The 22,873-nt window shown below is 32.8% G+C and overlaps 2 protein-coding genes across 3 annotated transcripts in view; one reads left to right on the top strand and one right to left on the bottom strand.

Annotated features, from left to right (window-relative positions):
- The window catches only part of LOC129797427 (uncharacterized), an 89,586-nt gene that overhangs the window by 5,445 nt on the left and 61,268 nt on the right, over positions 1 to 22,873 (top strand). The window contains exon 2 of one of the 2 annotated variants that reach the window (XM_055839969.1): positions 7,791 to 7,817. The gene's annotated coding sequence lies outside the window, so the exon portion shown is untranslated. Of the gene's footprint in view, positions 1 to 7,790; positions 7,850 to 22,873 lie in introns of both variants that reach the window. The other variant, XM_055839968.1, reaches the window with a different exon arrangement.
- Positions 1 to 22,873, bottom strand: part of LOC129797493 (angiopoietin-2) — a 47,888-nt gene that overhangs the window by 5,185 nt on the left and 19,830 nt on the right. The window contains exons 2-4 of the mRNA XM_055840143.1: positions 5,225 to 6,205; positions 3,626 to 3,896; positions 58 to 189 (exon numbers count right to left, since the gene is read on the bottom strand). Coding sequence (XP_055696118.1) covers positions 58 to 189; positions 3,626 to 3,896; positions 5,225 to 6,205 — 1,384 coding nt within the window. The remainder of the gene's footprint in view (positions 1 to 57; positions 190 to 3,625; positions 3,897 to 5,224; positions 6,206 to 22,873) is intronic.

Here is a 22,873-nt window from a genome sequence, read left to right as displayed (position 1 = left end):
TCAATATATAGGAGAGTTTTTAGTATAAAATGGAAAATTATATCCAAATTTTCTCACCGTCCATCCACCATCGCCAATCTCCTGTTCGCAGAATACTTTGAGGAACCAATATGTTGTACCACGAATTTGCAAATAATAAACTCCAGATTGTCGCATTCCAGCGTTAAGTAGGTCCACGCATGAGAAACCCTTTAATTAAAACAAGAAAAGAAGAAAAAAACGAATGTTTATAAAACAAACAATGAATGGGTTGTATTATGAAAGCATAAATGTGAGAGAAAAGGAACAAAATAGAGTGAGGAAAGGTGAATCTGATGCCAGGGTGGAGAGATGGAGGAAAGTCTTAATTATTGGGCGGCTTCTTTATTTAATTTTTTGCCTTGTCTGCTTCCAAAAAAAAGCTCCACAAGAACATTTTTTTGTCTTACCGCAGTGTTGTGTTTTTTTTCTCGGAGGATTGAGAGGATGAATGTGATACAATTATTTCATTTAACATTCACCATTCAATGAACATTTCTTTCACATTTTTATCTTCTCGTGTCTGATCATATAATTTAAGTATTTAATGCTATCTCCAATGTGCTTGAGGTTTGTTTTTTTTTTTTCTTAAATGCTTTTGCTTGAAATACAATCAATTTGAAAGCAGCATTTAAAAGATATATGCATTTAAAATTATTCTCTGTGCGTATATCAATTAAGGGCTTGACTCTTTTTTTCTTCTCTTCTTCTTGTACAGCATTTAAATCCTTTAAACACACAATGTTACATTTCAATGATGATCAAAGAAATGGTCCATTGCGGAGAGGTAAACCGCAAGTACTTTCGTATAAACATAATGTTTGGTTTCGGCTGAAAGAATGATAGGTATTTTAAAACTTTCATAGGATGAAATATGAGTTTTCGAAAGACTTTCATTACCTCTGTGTCTCAACTTCTTTTCTTCTTCATTATAAAAGTCTCGTGAATTTCGACAAAAGATTGCATTTTATTTCTCCAAAAGCCAACACAGGGTTCATCGTTGTAGTTTCAATTTTTGCTTATATAATACTAACTCTGTGAAGTGCTCTCTTCTAAGTTTTTTTTTAAATATATAACTTATAATACGGATTTGACGTAGATGATTTTGAAAAACTATTAATATTTTAAAAAAAAAAAAAGGAGTCTATTCACATTTGTTCGTATTTAGGATACACACCGGGTAAGCTAACGAGCTTACGGGCTATCACACTTAGGCTCCAAGTGCTTGAGCATTTTAACCTCTACATGAGTACGAGAGAGACAAAAATGCTGTTTTTTCTCGTTCTTTCACATGTAAAATCTTAAGCATCAAGTGCTTAGAGCTTAAGTGTGATAGCTCCGTAAGCTTTTAGCATTAAATGCTAAAATTTTACATGGAAAAGAATGGGAGATAACAGTGTGTTCCTCTCTTTCTATTTCTCGCACAATTTTAGATGATTTCAAAAGGACGGATAAGATCTTAATTTTAAAGATTTTAAATTTTTATCTTTTTTAGAGATTTGTCCTAAAATTCAAATCCACGCCAATTTATTTACTAGTTTTTCTTTAAATATAAAGCATATGCATCAATGCTGCAATCGTTGAGATGGATGATTTTTCATTTTGATATCAGCGATCGCAGCACTAACGCATATGCTTTAAGAATTCTTGATCAAATCTTTACCTATACTTTTCCAGATCAAAATTAATAGAGAAATTAAAGATCTTAAGGTTTTCTTAGCTCTTTTTTTTAAGCGTCTGCAGTATTTAAAACCTCTCATGGGTATCTTCAAATGTGGCCCTGACTCGAGCCAAGGTGAATAGACTCCTTCATAAAACAGATTTAACTGAAAATGTATATTAATTCCAGACAATAATTTACCTACTTTTTATTGAGAGAATTTTTGAATAAAATTACGCAAAACGTTCCAAGCTATTAATTTAAACACAAATTTTATACAAAAATGTTTGTTTTTAAATATCGTCAAATATCACAAAGAAAAAATTTCTCCCATAAAATTTAGTTATATGGTTGCAAATCTTCTGAATAGTCCCATATAATAAATAATTGCAATTTCATTGTGAATTATTGCCTGTGAATTACCATCACCGCCACTGAAGATATTTTGGGCATATTTTATTCATTGAATTATTCATACGAGGGGGGTTATTAATGCTAAATTGAAAAAGATTTAATTAGCATTTCTGTCTTCACTTTCAATTAACTTTAGTGTGTTATTTTTATAATTGAAAGCCGCTCGCGCGACTGTTGGGGATTTTGCAACCATTTAGTAATTGAAACTATCAAGATACTGTTCATACATAAAATTATATCACTCCCACCCACTTTACAGAATAAAATCTTGAATCATAAATTCTTGAAAATGCAGGTTTATGCAAGATTTGTTAGTTTGAAAAAAATATAATATATTTAAAAAGTTTGCTCTAATTGAAAAAGCTTTTCTAAATTAAATTGAAATAGTTTAAATTGTTTATATTTTATTCTTAATGATTCTTACGTGTTCTCTGGAGTTAATTTAAAAGAAATAAATTTAGCAGTAAAGCCACTAAAGCTTTCAACTTTTGTATTTATCGTCTTACTTGGGTATAGTGTTGTATTTGGCTGAGAAAAAAGTCACATTAAAAATTTGCATAAGACATGTACAAAGTTGCATGCAAAAGTCACGAAGAATCCGTAACAATTTGTCCATTTATTTGCAAATTGCTATGCGAAGAAGATAAATATGCGGTAAATGGATAAATAATAATGTCGTGAAAGATGAAATTAATCGGCATTTTCTCAATTATGCCATTATTTATGGCAATCAATACTGAAATGACTCAATTATTCGTTCGATAGGTATTGATTTCTAATCTTTGACTCCCTCAAAAATCAAACAATAATTTGATTTATTTGAGTACCTATTTCTCAGCTTCTTTTCTCCGCATAAGTGAAGATTTTATCCACATTAAAGCCAATGAATGATCATCATTTTTGGTTCCTTTTGAAGTGAAAGAAGTTCACCAAGTTGACTCTCAATGTCTCTTCTTTTCATTGCCTCAGCCTGTTTGGGAGGTGTTGATTGTATTTCTCTATTTGAGCATGCTTCCCCCCAACATGATTATCATATTTTGAGCATCAAGAAAACTTGTAATAGAAATTTCGCGTGATTTCTATAAACATGACTTAAACCGGCTTCTATATTTTCATACATCAATTGTTAATAAAATATTATGCTGAAAAATCCCGTGATAATAATAGCCTAACAAATGACTTGTATTGAAATTTATATACAAGAATATCAGCATTCTCTCCATGGCGAATTAGAATTGCAAATTGATCGATTTTTATGCTTTATTTCTTTGCTCTATTGTAAGAATTTAGCAAACAATTTTATATATATTTATATGTTACATATAACGCGATCTAGTGAGAATTTTCTAGATTTTTTTTTTATTTTAATTTACTCTTTGACTCTCTCTCCTCACACCTCTCACCGTGCAATAGAACACGAAGTCCATTAAAAGTCTCTTAATTCTCATCGAAGTTGATTAGTCATTTTGAGCAAGAACAAGAATTCTAATAAGTGTCTAAGTGGTTGGATAGCATGAGAAAGAGTATGATTACCTTGACATCCTTAAAGCTCAATATATCGGTAGTGAAGGTGGTAACCACAGAAGGTTTATTCTTAACACTCGGGAAAATTATTCCACCTTTTCGTGACAGTGGTTTGGATGTCGTTGATGAGTTTGACACTGCGTTTACCGTGTTAACTGCTATACTTGGTGAACTCTGTGTCGTTGTCGTTGTCGTCGTCGTTTTCGCCGTTGTCGATGTACTTGCTGAAGGATATGTCGTTGTTGGTAAAGCTTCTGTGAAGTCTTCCACGATAGAATACCTGAAGGAAGAAAAATTGCAAGAGTTGCTATGATTATGGAATTCTAGATGAGAGATAAATATTTTCCTGATTTTATTGATCTAACTTGTAAATAAAACTAAGAATAAAGAAAATTGTAAAATATTTTTTTTATACATTTATGTAATATAAATTGTATTCAGGGTTATTTCTAAGGTATTTCTTAAAGGATAAATGACGCTTGGAACATTGAGTGAAATTCACTAATCAGACAGATTTAAGTTTTCTTAAGAATGACTTAAATTTTCTTAACATTCTTCAAGTTTTCTAAAAGATGTCTTAAGTTTTTATCAAGATTAAGAATCCTTAAGAAAAATCTTAAGATGTCATTAGAAAAATTAAAGATTTTTTAGTTTTCTTGAGCAAAACTTAAGATTTCTTCAGTCAAGCTGAATTGAGTTAAATTCATATTTTTCGATGATTTTTCCCTCGATTTTTCCTAGTCGTTTCCGGGCATCAAAATTTGTAAAAATAATTATAAATATGTATTCATTTTGCTCGATTTACTTAAGAAATCATTAGTTTCCCTTTAAAAAACTTAAGAATCTTAAATTTTTGCTAATAAATTATAATTTTTTTCTCAAGGAATCTTTAGACATTCGTAAAAAAATTAAATAATCTTCAGTTATCTTTAAGAATCTCAAGAAAACTTTCTTAAGGATTCTTAAGTTTGTCTGATTAGTCAATTTCACCTATTGAAAAAAAAAAACATTCTAAAAGTCAAAATCCATAGATTTTCAAAGAAATGACGACTCCTTTTAATCTAAGGTTAAGCGTTAGAAAAAAAAAACTTCAAAAATTTAAAAAAAAATAATCCTTTTTAAACGTTTGAACAGCAGAAACAAAACATTGACAAAAAACGAAAAACATTCGAATTCAAACGTCAAATGTCAGAAATTAAACGTCAAACGTTAGAATTGCATAAACAAATTGTCAAAGATTGCTAATTAGATTACTACGATCGTTTTTGTTTAGTAATCTCAATTTTAATAAACTTTAAATCTTAAGTTGTTCCTTTTAAATCATTTTTGTTGCCTTGAAAAAATTCTAATAGCACCCCTTGATTATTTCTGACTACGCCTTTACTATAATTCATCTTTAAAAAAAATATTGTTTATTTATCCATCCCCTCACTTCATTGCCATTCATATTGAGAATATCCGAAAACTAAACAAAAAAAATCTTCAATAAAAAAAAACTATAAAAATCACAACTCTGGGCGTGCAATGATGCATAGTGGGAAAGACGATGGGAAAATTAATTTTGAGTGGCGCGATCGTAAATTTCAAAAATGAAATTTCTCATCTTACCGATTAGGATCGTATTCGACGAGGCGATCAATGGTTGGATCCATGAGAAGTTCAGCGGGTACTGGCCTCTGGGCCAGCACTGCAACATCATCCTCTTGCTTTTTCAGCCTCTTCTCGACCATATCGAGATTTTCGATAATTAAATTTGTCTTGGCTCGCAAATCCTGATGGATTTCACCTATGGCACGCTCCTGACGCTGGGTATTTGTGAGGAGGGCATCAGATTTTGGCACGAGATCATCCACGGAACTCTTTGTACCAACAACAACGTCCCACACCTCATCCATCTTCTCCGACACAGTCATGATTGGGCGCATTTGGCGCACGAGAACATCAATTTTGCTGGCTTTTACCATTGGGGGTGGGGCAGTTGTTGTGGTTGCATTGAAATGTGGCATTGGGAGTTCCTGTTGATCAACAACAGCTTCGTGAATATCATTGAGTTGTCTCAGCATTTTACCCAAATTCTCCGAGGCGATATTAATGTGGAATTGCAATTTCTTGTCAATTGAATCGGTCGATGTGCGCAATTGATCCAATTCCTTGGAAACATGCTGTATTACTTCGGCATTCATGGATTTTGTTATTTCAATTACATTCATACTAATTGGTTTCTTCTCACTCGCCTCGGCATTTATGTCGTCCACAGGTAGGAAATTTGAATCAATTTGATTCTTCAGCACTTCCAGTTTACTGTCAATTTCGAGGAGTTTCTGGTCAAGCAGCACCAAGCGCGTGTCCAGTAGGCTTCCTTTAGCGGGTGCATCGGATGCTTTGCCATCGAAGGCTAATCGATTGTCCAGTGAGAGTAATTTCGAAATGACAACGTCATTCTTGTGAATGTTGTCCGCAACACGACTATCGAGTGCCTCGACTCGTCTCATTAGATGCTCAACCGCTTTGTCGAGATTGTCGATTCGCTGCAATTTTCCCTCGAGTGTTGACACCACAACTTCAAACACGTTCAGAAGTTGTTGTTCCCTGAAAGGAGGAAAAGAAGAAAATTTTTTATTAATAAAAAAAAATATGCAAACATTTTGCGAAAAAGCATCATATCGCATGCAAAAAGTGAAAAGAATATTGCAGGTAAAATTGAATGCAAATCTACGCGTGGAAAATAATGATGATTTTGTGATGTGAGTTTGGTGAAAGAAGATGTAGAAAGAGCTAGTCACAGATACCAAGAGGTGGGTGTGAAACGACTTATTTCTAATCCACACTCTTCATTTTTTTCTTCTTCTTCAAAGTCTTTCCCCATCTCATCCATTTATCTTGTGAAATGTGACTCGAGCTTTCACAATAACTCACGATGAACGATTTTGAGGATGATTTCTATGAATTGGAGGAATATATTTTATTTCTTTTGTATTTGGAGGCTTTTTTTTTCTTCAAGCTCGCATTCCACCCGCATTTCTTATTCATTTTCTTTTTGGCTTTAACGCAATGTGCGAAGTAAGATGTCACGATAACCGCGAAAGACGCCGTTTTTTCACTCTGCTAGACTTGCACAAAGTAGTTCGGATTTGCCGTGGTGATTGGGGTGATTGATGAATGACACGCCTCAAAATGATTTTTCACACCTTTGGAGAGGCAAGAAAGAAATTTGCCAAGAGAAAAAAGAAAAGATTTAGACAAATTCCGATTAATTTCACTTCTATTCATGCCAAATTTATGCAATGCATATCGAATTCTTCTTCCTCTGGGTGGGATTTTTTTTTTCATTTCAAGCTTAGGCCAATGAACTTTTCATTTTCTTGGGAGGAAATGTGCAATGCTTTGAATGAAAGAATAATAAAAATTGATTATTCTTTTCAGTTGATTTATGCATGTGCTGAACAGACTAATTAACTCATAAAGCTCAGCTTTATTCGAGTTTTTTGATTAGCAAAAATCTCAGAGATCTTCAGAGAAATTAAAAGAAATTTTCGAGAAATTCTGTGGAATTGTTTGATGTTTTTTAACCCACGTTGATATATGATTGATATTTTTTTTCATTTCCAAACAATATAAAAGAAATTTTTCCAACAAACATCAATAAAACAAACATAAACTTCCTACAACATTTTATTGCTGCAGCTGTTTGTATTTTTTTTTCGCATTTAACTCCAGAGCAGTAGCATCATTACTCACACATCATATTTAGTCAGCATCTGTCTCGAAACTTTCAAAGAAAATTGAATGTAAAATTTATAAATAAAAATTTTTATTTATAAACTTGTCCCGTGTGAATGAGGTTTGGAATTAGATAATTTTTTTTGTAGATGAACTTATGCACCTTCCCAAATTTGGAAAAGAAAATTAAGAAGAAAAAAAAGCCGCCACAATATTTTGGAGTTGTAAAATGAAAAAGAGATACATTCACACGCCTCACCAAAAAGCAATTAAAGTTCTTATGTTTGTGGTTTATATATAATTTTGAAAAAAAAATCATAACTTGGCTTTTCTTCATCACAAAAATGGACAAGACGAGATTTGTGAATTATTCAATCGACATCTCACTGCTAATGCAATGTGAAAATATTTCGAATGAATTTTAATTTCTCTTTTTTTTCTCTCTCTCTTGCAGACAAATTTTCCCTCAGCCGCTAATGAGGTACATAAGATGCGTACATCATGTTCATTTTGGTATGTAGAGCAATAAATTTAACTAGCATTGTACAACATCAACGTAATAATAATGCTTGTCAGAAAAATTGTATTTTTCTCATCTCCAATGATTTACGACATCACAAACTTATTGATGGAGCTTTGGTTGCAAAGCTACACTGTGAGACATCGAGTGTTTTGGGTGCTTTTGCACCACCAAAGAAAAGTCAAGAAAGATCAAATCATAAAGCTACAAGCAAGGTTTTATTTTTGCTTAAATTGTCCTCTTCTAAATTGTTCAATTTTGTAGGCGTTAATGCGATAATGTCACACGTTTAATTGGTTTTTCCTTCACCACACTCTCAACAATGGACTGTTTTGTGTTGATCAACCTCACAGCTGGGGGCTTCTATTGAAAATATATATAAATATCTTGATAAATATAGTGTGGAAAAAAGAATTTCACAACGTTTACGAATTGCGCGACATGTCAACCATCATTGTTCCATTAAAAAAAATTTAATATTTTTCCTTCAAAAAAGCATGATGAGAGAATAATCTCTTTACAATAGACTTCATTTACCAGTGATACCAGTTAGAGTTATGTTGTAAAATAGAGAATTGTTTGACCATTTCTACGGAGCCGCATAAGTAGATTATTTGTTCATTGGAGAAGGTGAACGAGTTACCGATAAAATTGATCTCCAATAAGTCAAAGTAATAGGGTGCCTATACTATAAATACTCAATACGATGCGAAAAGTTGCAGAGGAATGGGTAACCTCTGTCATTTTTTTTCGTTTATCTATCACTGACTAGTTAATTAATTTTTGTAGTTCATTCATTTAATCGTCTATTTTGTAATTCAAATACGCATGAAAAAAAACTAATTTAACATGAAAATGTCTCTATTTTTGCTTAAGTGCTACCAATTTGAGGTTTTATGCAGTGACACCGAGATAAAAAAAAAGAGATCACGTAAGGGATTCGTGAAATAATGAATATACCATTTCATTTTTTCGATAATTGAGATTAAAATCACCTTGGGTTGAAATAAAATGAATGGATTATGAAATTGAAGAGGTGGAAAGGTTTGAAGTTGTTTTTTAAAGAATTCTTTGCTCTATATAGTAATTTTCTTCTATTTTAAAATTTTCATTGTGGTTCGAAGGGAAATGTTTTAAAAATTCTTTTTTAGAATAGAAATGTTTCAAAAATTCACTTTCTAAGCTCATTAGCGGGGTGTTTATCTGGCTAATATTTTGATTTTTTAAGCGAATCAACCAAATATTTCCGAAGATCTAAATATTTGACTTCATATGAACATCTTTTGCTAAAAATCGAAAAATGCAAAACCGTAAAAAAATTCAAAAACGTGTTATGAATTTAGTCTTTTTTGGGTTGAATTTACTTCTTTTTAGCATTAATTTATTACTTTTCGATTATAATTTAGTCCATTTTTTAGGCTTTAATGTTTTTTTATAGATTTGTTCCTCAATCTATGCAGTTTTGGGACTGAAAACCAAATCAATGTGGTTTTTCCGACGTTTTTATAAATAATTTCTTTCCGGGTTTTTCGTCGGCAGTTGAAATTCCTTACCCAAAGAAACACAGAATCTTCCCAGAGCTTTCGGCCCCGCTCGGAGCCTTCTTCAGTGGCTAGCATAGAAAGGGGCGCTTTTTATTAAGGAAAATTTTACAATGGAAAATAATTTTCACTCACTCGATAGCGGGGAATTACTTCCCAATCTTCGGGTGCGTCAATACATAACTCTGGTAGCAACGTGGCATCAATAAACTAATAAAAATTAACAGAAAAATGAACATGAGAATTGAAAAATAGAGAAAAACACCGGAAAAACAAGGAAAAACACCTGGCAGGCAGCACACTTCGTCATTCAAACCAAATATTTATCGTCTTGAATTTATTCTTTTTTTTTATTACTTTTTGGCTTGAATTTAGATCCCTTCGGCTTGAATTTATTATGTTTTGGTTCGATTTAAGTGTTTTTATGCTTCAACTTTATATTTTTAAGCTTTTACTTATATTTGAATTTCTTGGCGAATCATGAAGATTAGTGAATAATTCCGAATATTTCCGAAGATCCGAATAATTTTGTCCAGATAAACCCCCCTTGCTCATTAACAAAACATTAGCACAAATGCTTCATTTAGGCGGAAAAAATACAATGGTGACTACATTGTTTCCATTTTTGGACAAATCTTTGTTGCATTTTCCCTAACGGCTTTTAAAAGAAAATGACAGATCTTTTTATTTTTATTTTCGAATCTTTTATGATCCTCTACAATGCAACGTTTGTCTCGCGTGTTTCCTCAAAGGAAGTCATGACACAAACACAATAATTCATTGACTCCTTTCATTGAAATTGATTAAATATTATTTAACGTTTTATAGAAAAAGCGGTTAACGTATTTAAATTCCTTCAATTTAACAGCGAATTTCAGTTAGCGTATAAACTCAAACAAGACATTATGGAGAATTATGATCTAATGTTGATCCGGATCAATTGAAAATGATTTTTATTGCTATTTGCCAATTAAGAGCACAACGAATGAATACTTTCGGATTAATTGATTGGTTTTGCTGAGTTTTATCCTTCGTTGAATTTAATTTGTCTCATTTTGTCCTCATCTCTCTCCAGAATTGCCGACATAAACGATTGGTAATCCAATGCATCATTGCCATTGATTATGCAATGATGAGGCTTTTTTGTGGTAATGCAAAGAAGATCAATAGCATGATCTATGATTTTGTGTAACTGAAGAGTGAAATTTTGCCATTGTGCCTTGTTATTATGAGCTCTACGCGCTGTTTGTGTTGAATGTATCTTTTCAATTAATTGTATTGATTCTCCGTGAGAGGTGTTGAAAAGGGTGAAAGAGAAAAGGTGAAGAGGAAATTAATTTCTCATTGATTTGTGGCAGAGAAAAGCCTCGTATTCGGGCATGTCAAAAGTAGCTATATGTGGTGATGTTATGAGGTGCTAAAGGCTGTGATTGAAAACCAAATATGAGCTTTAATTTTTTTCTCCGTCACACTTCTTCACACTTTTTTCCTTGCTACTATTACTCATGTTGTCGCTTCTTTGGTAACACAGAGCGAAATAGGTTTTTTTTCTTGTCTTCTTCCTCACTGTCTAATCGCATTTTTGTTGATTTGATTGCACACATCGGTTTGACTATAAGTGAGGAGTTTATACACCTGATTTGAGGTGAATTTCCGCACTGTTGTCGTTCAAGTGCGCAATGGGAAGGAAGACGGAAAAAAAATCTCAAGACGACCATGCCACCGTGTGTGACATGAGGTGCACACATTGATTGATAATTAGAGAAAGTCTTAGACGTTTTGTATATGGCGTTTATTTTATGACTTTTTGCAAAAATCTCCTATAAAGTAATCTTATAAGACGAATAGAGCAATTTATGGTTATTGTTTGATTTAATTTTCAATGCTTGGAAACAAATGTTTCGGAAAAATTTATACAAAAGGAAAGAAAATTTTATTGCTGTGTGACAATTTTTCTATTACACATCATTTCCTCCACTTTCATTTTTATGCGCTCAGAATGAAGCATTAAATATGTATATGTGAGGAGGTATACCTACTACCTTAAGATATATTACAAAATGTATCTCATTCATACAAATCATGACTTTTCATTCAATAAATCCCCCCAGACGACCATCGATGGTCGGAGGTGGAGTCGCAAATTTATGCTCTATAGTGCGGAGGAAAATATACCTACTTGCGAGGAAGAGAAAAAATGGGTAAAGGAAAGGCAATTGTAGCATGTCTCTCTGTGAGATTACATAAAATCTCAATATTATTATTATTTAATTTTACAATTTGAAAAAGATACGGGAGTGAATACACTGTGGCTTTTTACATAACACACCGAGCTTATAAATTAATTGATTTTCCATACTTCAAAATGTACCCACATTGTATGTAGTGTAGGTATATAGTATATAGTGTATGTCGTGGTCTAGTAAATTAATTCTTGGATAATGTCTTTACAAAATACACCGTGGATACACGCTTAAATTGAACGGTGTTCCGACACACAGGTGAAGAAGAAAAAAAAAGAAGGAATTATAACTTCGCCAATATTGCAAACAATGTGAATATTGAAGGAGAAAGATGATTTTTTTTGCATTTGAAAATACTCTCACGTCTATCTTAAACACGAATTCTCACTTTTTCTAGGAAATTATGTATGTGTACCGGTATTATGTCAACTTCCTCATGTTTTGATTTCGCCACAAATGGATTTTTCTCATTGGCGTGCGCGCGCTCGCTCTAAACTCAACACAAATTGACTATCACTTTTGGATCAATGATCTCACTTCGGGAAAACGTACCTTCAAGTGTCGTCGTTTTTTTGCTTGTAAATTTTCCCACAAAGTTGACACTTTAATTTCCCTATAAACCCTCTAAATCACAATGGAGTAATTTGGTGTTTGATAAGCACCCATGAAATTTCGAGTAAATTTTATTTATTGCAAACGTATGGAGGTGAATAAATTTAAAAAGAGATTTTGAGGTTGGATTTCAGAATTTCCTGTGCCACTTCTTTAATTTTTTTTTTTGGATTTCTCAATAAGCACAATTTGCAATTCACCTAATTGCGTCCACCAGCAATATATTATTATTTTAATCAAAGTGCTTTTTGGTCATTAATTTCACACTTGAAGATTTCTGAGTCATTTTTTATAGATTTCTATTGAAATTTACTATAATTTTCGTGAAAATTAAAGTTTTGGGTTTTTTCTTTAATAATTGTACATCTTTCTTCTATTTTTTAAAATTATATTATATTTTAATTTATAATTTTGATTTACATATAAATTAATTATTAAAAAAAAAAAAACAAAAACAAAAACTGCGATTTTCTTGATTTTTAACTGTTTATTTATTTGTCAGTTAAATTTCACAATCAGTCAATTTAAGGGATAGTTGAGGAATATATAAGAGCAATTTTCGAATCAAAATTTAAGCAAAAATTCAAAATTTTCTTTCATTCTTGATAAATGGCAAAAATTTAATGAAGTTTGATATAAATAAAACTATTTTTAAACATATAACAAAAAAAAAACAAAGATATGATCAGAATATTTTTTTAAAAGTTGATTATTTCACATTAGAACTCAAGACAAGTTCCTTTTTTTTTAATAGATTATGATCTAATTTATCAAGCATAATCAATCTTTGAGTAGATATACAGGAAAATCAAGCGCTCAATCATAGCTGCGTATGCAATAAAAAAATCTAAATTATTTCCCTTCTATTGAGTCTTTAAAAAAAAAGCTCTCCGCGAAAGCTTCCAAAGCTGCATTAACTCTAGATTCCACATAATCCAATTGAGCTTAACTTATTAATAGCTCCTGAAGGATAAACAATTAGTTTTGGAAAGTACATGTTGCTTTTTTTTACACCAATATCTTTTACCGATAGATTTAATAAATTTGACCTTTGAATATGTTCATGACTTCGTGAGAAAAATATTACAAAATATTCACATAAACATACACACTTCTCCTAATGAAACGTGCTAAATATTTTTATGGAGAGAGACTTTGGGGCTTTTTTTTTGACACAAGCATATTTACAGTCCCCCTTTTTTTTGCAAGAGCTCACACATCATTTGATGATATTGAATATCAATAAGGAGAAGTCGCGTGTTAGACGGCGGGTGGGGAGAAAATTTGAAATACAAAATAAGCAACATCGAGCTGGATGCATGTGAAATGAGGAGGTAGCATCGTGGTAGATGAGTGTTGATGGGTTTTTTAAAACAAAATATACTTAGACGCAGCAGACGCAGCATCAAAAGTTGTCTGCAAAATGTAAAGTGAATGAAAATGGGTATTTTGACTTTCTTCTTGTGTATGAAAATTAATTAATCCATATGCGGAGAGATTCAACTGAGTTTTGTGACCATATAGTGACTAATTACACAATTTATAGACTTGCCTAATTAATATAAATTGCCAATGATCGGTGGGGAACAAATTGAATTTCCTATAAGGCACTCAAAAGCGAAGGCGGAAGTTTATTTTTGATGGTGTTTGGGATCAGACTCTCATGGGAAATTGGTACGAAAATGTACGACGAATATGCAAAAATGCCAAAAAAAAACATCTCAACCTGTGTCTTGTGGAATTTTTTTCACACGAATTTATTGAAATTTTCAATGTTCCACAACATTTCGGTGTTGTCAATAAATGTCTCGAAGATTGGGTCTGTTATTGTTGAATTTTTGATGGCACTTTGATGCACTCAAGCGCATAAAGAGTTGTTATTTTTTCTCATAAAAAAAAATACCTCAGTGAGGCAGCAAAGCATCATTGTAAATTTCATCATGATTTATCTTCTAAATCACTACTAATTAGCAGCACCTCTATACCGTGTCTTTTGGCTATGTAATTGCACACCAATTAGCGTATATAATAAATTTATTATAATCATTTCGCATGGATAAATTCGCAAAATACCGCATGATCTTTCTCTCATAAAAATAGTTTTTTAATCACCTTCTGTGGCAAAGAGCTCCATGTTGCTGCTGTAGAAGGTAAAAAAAAAACTTTCCCCACACTTGCAATTATATATAGAAAATGATACATAGTTTCTTTCGGGATGGAATGCTCCATGTTTTGGTATGTTTTGCCGTACAAGAAGAAAAAACTGTGTAGTGGCACGCGTGACGTCACTTTTGATTAATTATACCTGTACAGGTAAAGAGAACCGCAGAAATTTGTGAGATATTCGACCTTAATGTTGTAATTTGCGATCTTATCACATATCGAAGGTGTATCAAATTTTTTTTATCACGTATACATTTGAATATTTTATTCAATATCGCGATTGAGCTTTTTTTCCGTCCACTTGCTCATTGAGTAAGCTATACCCAAATTTGTTCAACATATATAGAATTTTATGCGGCATTCAGCAGCTAATTTGTATTTTAATAAGATTTCCATCCTGATTTGTGATTATTGGGATTTAATTGTGTTTTTTTAACGTTGCATTGATTTCCCACAAAATAGTAAAATTTATTACATCTCTCAAATGTAGGATTTGGTCTTCCAACGTCAATGTGTGTTTATTGATTTTGTATAGCTGGTTTCAATGGCGGATTTATTTAAATTTTTCACATTGAAATTTAACAAAATGCAAAAGAAACTTGATCGAAGAAGTACGACAAAAAATACTAGAGTAAAAATATGAGTCATAAAAGATGAATAAATTTATATGTAGCTAATGAAGATCTCATGATAGTCTAATTTGTCGTCAAGAAAAAAAAACGGAGCACGATCTCTTTCCTCAAACTATAAAAAAAAACCGGGTGTGTGTACATAACTAATTTTCTCACGCACGTAGAAAATAAGGGCAGAGTTATGTAGTTGAAAGATGTATTTGATAAGAACGTGATGTGAATTCATGTTTAACTTGAAGCAATTATCAAATTACCTACCGTAAAATGGGGTGAATTAGTTGGTATACCACAATCGTGGCATACCAAGTATTGTAATCGTCGGAAAAACCGACCACCTCAGATCGGGCTCAAACTTGGTATGAGCACGTTTTAGACATCCCACATTACGAAAATGGTGGTGGAAAATTTTTGATCCGGCCGGCCTGCCGGCCTGCCGGCCTGCCGGCCTGCCGTCCGGCCTGCCGTCCGGGACTCTAAACTTTGCCTTATAGCTTGAGAACGGTAACAGATAGAGACTTCCGGTTTGAAGTTTTCTATAGAAATGTGGGTGTAAAATTTCATTTTTTCGCATTTTCGAAATCCAAGATGGTCGCCGTCCGCCATTTTGAAACACCATCAACCAGTTCCCTTATAGCTAGAGGTCTGAAATTTTAGTATGTTGTAGAGCTCAGTGAGACGTTTTCATCAACAATTCATACTTCAAAATCGGTCAAGCGGTTTAGCAAATATGGCGGCCTAAAGCAAAAAGTGTTTTTTCGATATATCTCGAGAACGGCTTGACCGATTTTGACCATCTTAGTATCAAATGAAAGGTATTGAGAAGCCCTACAACTGTTTAGAACATTTCAAGTTTCTAAAACATCCGCAAGAGGCGCTAAAAACAAAAACAAAAATTGCCTAACTTTAAGGGGCAATATCTCCGAATCCCCATTAGGCAAATCTTTTAAATTTTGATATGTTGTAGCCTGACTTAATATCTTTCATCAGTCCAAAAATGAAGAAAATCTATGTCGCCGTTTAGAAGATATAGCCATTTGAAAAATTCTTAAATTTGAAAAGTTCTAAGAGCCATATCTCTTGAAGGGATTGTCCGATTTTGCTCAATTTAGTATCAAATTAAAGGTTTTGTAAAACCCTACAACTTTCTAGAACATCAGAAACCTCTAGGACCTTTCCTTCAGGACGAAAAGTGCAAAAAACTGTTTTTGTTGAACAAAAATCCGCCATTTTGTGTTCTGGAGGTGACCTTGAAATGTTTCGAAATATATGTCAGATTATAGCTTATTTCAATACCTTTCCAGAACTAGTCAAGAAATTTCTGTAGGTCTAATAGAACTTAAGATATAAGCATTTTAATGTGTCAAATTGTTAAATTTTACAAAAAATTGACTTTGCCTACTCTAATAGTACTCACAAATTAAATTACAACGCATAGACTGACCCATCCGCGTTGTGGTATACCAACTCTTATAACTGGACGCGTTATGATTGACTTTTATTATCAAAATAAATAAGAAAAATCGTTTCTAGTTTCGGCTTTCTGACTTAAAATAGTTCTTCTCTGACTAAATAAGTTGAATTCTAAGAAGAATGAAAATTTTCATGAATTATCCTTTTTTTACAGGTTAAGAAAAGTCAGTGAAGAATAAGTTCTTACCTTTAGCCGTCTTTTATTTGACAGAAGCTTTTAAAAACGAAAGTCTCAAACCACTTGCTCAACCCGTCTGTTTGTATTTACCCTATTTTACGGTATACCCTTCTCCTCTATTTGAAAGCTTATGGAAAATTTCTTCATTTAGCACTTGTACACGAAAAAACGATGCTTTAGACAAATGATTTTGACTTTTTATATAATCGAAATTATTTGTCTCGTTCACTGCATGTGATGTTTCATCATGAGTGCTTTTTGCACGCACCAAAAACGAGCATATTCTTCAAGGAATCAATGAGTGGGCAATATAAAGTTACAATTCTAGGCTATTTTTTTACCATAAATCATGTAACATTAGTAAGTTGTAAAATAGCGAATAATAAGATTTATTTAATTTAGTTTAACCTAGATATGCCTAGGAATTGTTTGAAATTTCCAATAAGTCTGACTTACACTCTCTAGAAAAAATAATTCTCAACTAAAATTCTTAAAATTTTGCGTAAGAAGTTCTAAACATATTATCTCTTTTACTGAATTTAGATTATTTTAAAATTTAGAACTAGTTACTATACGTTCTGAAAATGGCGCCTGGTAGTCACAGAACGTATCTCTTCCACCAAAAAGCATAACTTTAACCTTCTTATGAGTTATGACTAATGTCTCTATTATGTGAAGATTTTGCATGAATGCAAAAATATATAATGAAGGTAATCGAAATAAAGAGGTGGTAGAAAAAAATCCCACCTAATGTGCTGATGAGAATATTGAGCGATTACAATCTAATAGCAATTTTAGGATTAAATTTGCAATGTTGTGAATGATTTGTACTGCTAATTTTGCAATACGTTGCAATTTTATAAATGTACATTTGCTTCGACAATGGTTATCACGTCTTATTGTGGCTACACCCTCAACATCTGGCTAATAATCATTTAATTGCACATCAAGCTATGGCCAAGATTTTCTTTTATTTGTGTTTTTTTTTCTTACTTTCAATATTGTCTCGCATTCCCGCAAATGTCCCGGAGGCGGCAAAAATTCCAACGAAATAAAATCGTGCAATTTGCCAATGTTGGAATCATGGGAAAAATTATATGTTTGCCAGCATTAATTCAAATTTAATCCTTTTCAATATCACATACATATAGTATATAGGTAATAACCAGAAGAGAGTGTAGAGATGGATAAAAAGTGATAAATTATTGGAATTTGTGAGATCTGTGAAATATATGGCATATTGGAATATTTTGCAGCTGAAAATGTAGTAGGTAGGTGAAAAAATAACGAGGTACAGAGAGAAAGAAAGTTCCATACTTTTCAATTTTCAGGCATTGAGTTTATGTAAATCATATAGTTTTTCAATAACAATATGCTCCAGGGGGAAATTTGTGTGTGTGGCTTTTCTACCTCCTTATGCTGTCATTTAGAAACTCTTAACTTTGTATTATATTTTATTGAGGGATAGACAAGGCAAAGTATTTTATGTGGAGGGAAATTACAGAAATTATCTCCCATGGTATTTTCTATAATGATAATATACTGCGAGGAGATACGTTGTATTCAGTAGTTGCGACATTTCATTTAAAATTTAAATCTCCGTGTGTATTTTTATCAACCTGCCATGTGTACGAGAAAATAACCCAAAAATCGTAGGATTGTGATTTGAATTCAATTGAGAAACTTTTCTGAATGAAAGTAAAGTTTAGAAATATATTTTAGTGATAACTGTTGCCTCTTGTGGGCCTGATGAAACATAAAATTCAATCGAAACGTTAAAGAAAATTTTATGCTCTACATTAACAGTTTCTTCTATGCAGCAAACTAGACAAAATTTAGTTCACGATAAGCATTAAAAATTCACAAGGACCTTAACTTAATGAAGATTAGTCTTAGGACTAAAAATGCGTCTCTTTAAAGGTTAAAATGCACACAAATTAGGGAAATTAGCTTGACTATGCTCTCAAAGATTTTTTTTTGGAAAAAAGTCCCAAAACTTTTGGGTGAAATCTCCGTATTTTTTTTTAATCTTTTTCATTCAACTTATTCTGAACTGCGCACTGAAATGGAAGCGGTCAAACATAAGTCAGTGGATTAACATAACTTGCGACTTAACTTTTTTTAACGTGAGAATTTTTGACGTATTTTTGTTGATATTTCTACGTGAAGGTGGGAGGAAGAAGATTTAATCGCGTCTTGTGTGTGCTTTTATTTCAGCCAATCGTCGTGTTTATTTCTTCTTTTGTTGATCCACACCAAAGATTGCGAATGGACCGAAAAGCGCACGCATTGAAGGCATTTTTTTTTATTTTTCGAGTATTGAAATTTACCGATTGACCCTGATTTTATTACTTCTTTTTTTGCGCGCTTCGTGTGTGGCGAATATAAAAAATTATATAACACACAAACACATGGGAAAGCACCTGTTGAAAGTGATTTTTGATTATGCATTCAAATAAGTGTAATAAAAGTGGATATACACAGACGTTTTTTTTTTCTTGCGAGCACACTTCTTGTCGTCTCGGTATAAGAAATATCAATATCCGTTCCTTGAGTGTTTGCAATATAATGTTTATATATACCCATGTTCAACGATATGCTGCTTCTATAAAAATCTAGATCAATTGGGTGTGATTTTGTATTTGTATCGCGGTGGTGCGATGTTTCATTGAGAAAATGTTGGTGCACGAACGTCCAACAACTTTTGCATGTCCTTCAAATGACGCTAAATTCGACTCCACCTGTTTAAAGTTCAACCAGGTAGGAACACTTTTGTGTGTGTTCTAATTGAAATTAAAGTGTGAGATTTTAGTGTTGGCCACAATCACTTTATTTGGCGCGTGGAAGAGGTTTTTTTTAAAGAGCAAGAAAAATGTACTGGTAAGCTGACCAAGCTTACGAGAGCTGTGTTTCTTTCAGTGTACCAATTTTGTGAGAGCAAACTAGTGCGTAAATTAATTTAAATACGCGCAAAGTCGAGGAAAGTAGAAAAGTCATACCCTAAGAAATCTTTAGAAGGCCATATCTCGAGAACGGATCCATAGATTTTCATAAATTTTTTTTTGTTTGAAAGGTCTTGAAGTCAGCTATAACATATCGAAAAATGAAAAAAATTTATGTCGCCATTTTCGAAAAATTCGAGTTCGAAATTTTCGAAAATTTTGATTTTGACTTTAGCGCCTCTCGCGGTCATTTCTCGAACTTGCAATGTTCTAGACATTTGTAGGGCTTCACGAAACCTTTCATTTGCGCTTGAGTTGATCGAAATCGGACTGGTAGAACCCGAGATATGACATGCCAACTTTGGAAGGCTATATCTCGAGAACGGCGACATAGATTTTCTTCATTTTTGGCATGGAGCTAGATAATATGGTCAGCTATAACATATCAAAAAATGAAGCAAATCGATAATGGCGTTTTCGAGATATTCATCGAAAACTCATCGAAAATTTTGTTTTTGATTTTTGGCCCTCTTGCGGTCACTTTTGAAACTTCAGATGTTCTAGAGAGTTGTAGGGTTTGTTGAGATCTTTCATTTGACCCCGGGTTGATCAAAATCGGTCAAGCCGTTTTCGAGTTATGGCCGATTTTCGATGAAAAATTGTGGCGGCCATATTGACTAAACGGCTTGACCGTTTTTTGAAAATGAGGTATCGTTGGAAAGCTCTTGATGGCCCCTACAACATATAAAAATTTCAGCCCTCTAGCTATAATAGGGGCTGAGATATAGCGAAAACAAAATTTTGAGGTTATTCAAAATGGCGGACGGGGGGGTGGGGGGGTGGATTTGACCTCATAATCGGATGTCTTCCGGTCGATATTTAAACTTTGCCGTTTACCGCAAGTCTCTATCTATCACCGTTCTCTCGCAATTACGTGTTGAACTACGGAAGGACGGCCGGCCGGACGGCCGGAAAAAATTTTTTTTTGGCGCATACGTTTTTTGGAATGTGGGGACCCTAATTCGTGCTCATCCCAAGTTTGAGCCCGATCTGACGACTTTCGATTTTGCTCGGTACACAAAAGCTGTGTCTGAAAGAAACACAGCTAAAATGTAGATTAATCACATTTTAATGACAGGGTTATATGGATCAGAGGAATTGGGGATATATAGCTTAAGATACTAAAAAAAAATTATTAAATAAATAAATTATTAGCTATCCAAATAAGATTCAAAGCTTAAAAAAACTTTCTAAATAGAAGAAAAATGTTCTAGAACCGTAGGAATGTTCTTGGTGATTTCTAGTAAACTTTTATGAGTCACCTCAAATAAAAACTTTCAGAGAATAACAAATGTTGGAAAAATAAGTAAGTTTCACCCTAAAAATCACCATAAATAATTAAATAACACAAAATCCTTTATTGACGTATAATGAAAATATAACCAAAGTCTCATAAAGAATGAAATATTTTGTGCTTGAAGTTCTATTTAAAAAGTAGGTAGACATATTTTTAAAGTTCTTTAGAAGTCTAAAAAGCTAAATTGTATCTGAAAATGCAATAAATAACAATAAAGACATTTAATTGAAACAATTCCATCAATTTCATCCCACAAAATTCATTATTGAACTCGCCTATCGTAGCATTGAAGTCTTTTGTATTTTTGACTTCTGTATCGAGGCAATAAATTTGAAATATTGATTGATTTATTCAAAATTGCGCGAAATGGATATTAATGCTCTTGGGGCGGGAGATGAAAGGATTATAAGAGTGATCTATTAATAACAACAAAATATTAATGTGTCTAAAAATGTCACAGTGAATTTATTTTGTGTCTCAATGGCTGCCATTGGTGTTGTAGTATACCATATATACCCTACCAATTGGCTATTGTGGACAATAAAGAGTGAAATAAATGGGCTTGAAAAAAAAAGGTTCCAATAAAGAGATTTATTTGCTTTAAAAAAGATATTTTGCGTATGGAAGTGAAGGGGAGAACATTTGTCAAAAGTCTTGCTGTGAATTTTAATTAATTTGAAAAGTTGAGATATCAAGAAAATTCTCAATTGGCACATTTTTGTTCTCTTTTCACTCAATGCGGTATATTATATTTATTATTATATAGGTATCATTACATACGTGCGTGTCCAAGCAACATTGTTGGGGCAGAACACCCAAAGAAGTGCAATAAAATTAAATTGTTCACCATGTTCCACATTCACTTTAGCATTTATATGAATATTGCGCCAAGTCGCTTTATTTGATGTTTGACTTCTTTTACTTGTTGCTTTGTTTGTTTTACTTTCGAATTAATTAATATTCTATTGACACTGTGATTGATTTTTTGATGTCTCTCCCCAAAAAGATCACTAATGCAAGAGTGAGGTCTTTATGCGTTGATATTTCAAGTTTGACACCATGGACTGTAAATGGTATAAAAGTGGATAAAAATATGGAGAAGGCAAAAAAAATTGCAAAACACGACAGTTTTTTTGCCTTTGCTTTCAATAAATCGCCAATATGAAGAAATTGATCGTGAAATTGAGAAACTTTCTTGGGACACTTTTGGGTGTTTGCACGCGGGCATTTACTTCTCTCTTTTTTTTTTCTTAACAGACTGTCGCCACACACCACGATAATGGATTGATGGGTGGTCAGGGAGAAGAAAAATGCAGAAAAGGCGGGAAAATGACAATGCAAATGCAAATGCGAAAGACACTCTTTTTTTGGGCACAATTTCTTAATTCATTCATAAAATACAACCTCTACCACTTTTCATTTCACTCTCCTATGTCGTGTCTCTGCATCTCATTTGGTCTATAGGTTTTGTCGAGAGACACTCTCAGAGACATTTGTGAAAGAAGACGAAGACAAGAAAAAAAAACCCAGCAAAATACATAAAAGAATTGAATGAGAAAGAAGGAGAGAGAGAAACAAGAAAGAAATGAATTAAGTCGCTTTGGTACTGTGTTACAAGAAGCTACACGATATTTATTTCAATAGCAAAACTCATTTGCATACGAACGACCTTCATAAATTGTTACTATTTAGTTCAGAGCACGTGAATTGTCTTCCATGAGTGCAGTACTCACTGATGGAAAAAAATCTATCTCCACCATGGAATAGCAAATCACATCAATCAGTGATTTTCTTGCCAATCAATTTCCTTGATGATCAATTTAAATGATGAGAAACTCCTTGAACAATTTTCCGTGGTTTTCTCACACACATACGTTTT

This window comes from Lutzomyia longipalpis, chromosome 1 (genome assembly GCF_024334085.1).
Source record: "Lutzomyia longipalpis isolate SR_M1_2022 chromosome 1, ASM2433408v1".
In the NCBI taxonomy this organism is placed as follows: Eukaryota; Metazoa; Arthropoda; class Insecta; order Diptera; family Psychodidae; genus Lutzomyia; species Lutzomyia longipalpis.
This window is presented reverse-complemented; position numbering and strand designations above follow the sequence as displayed.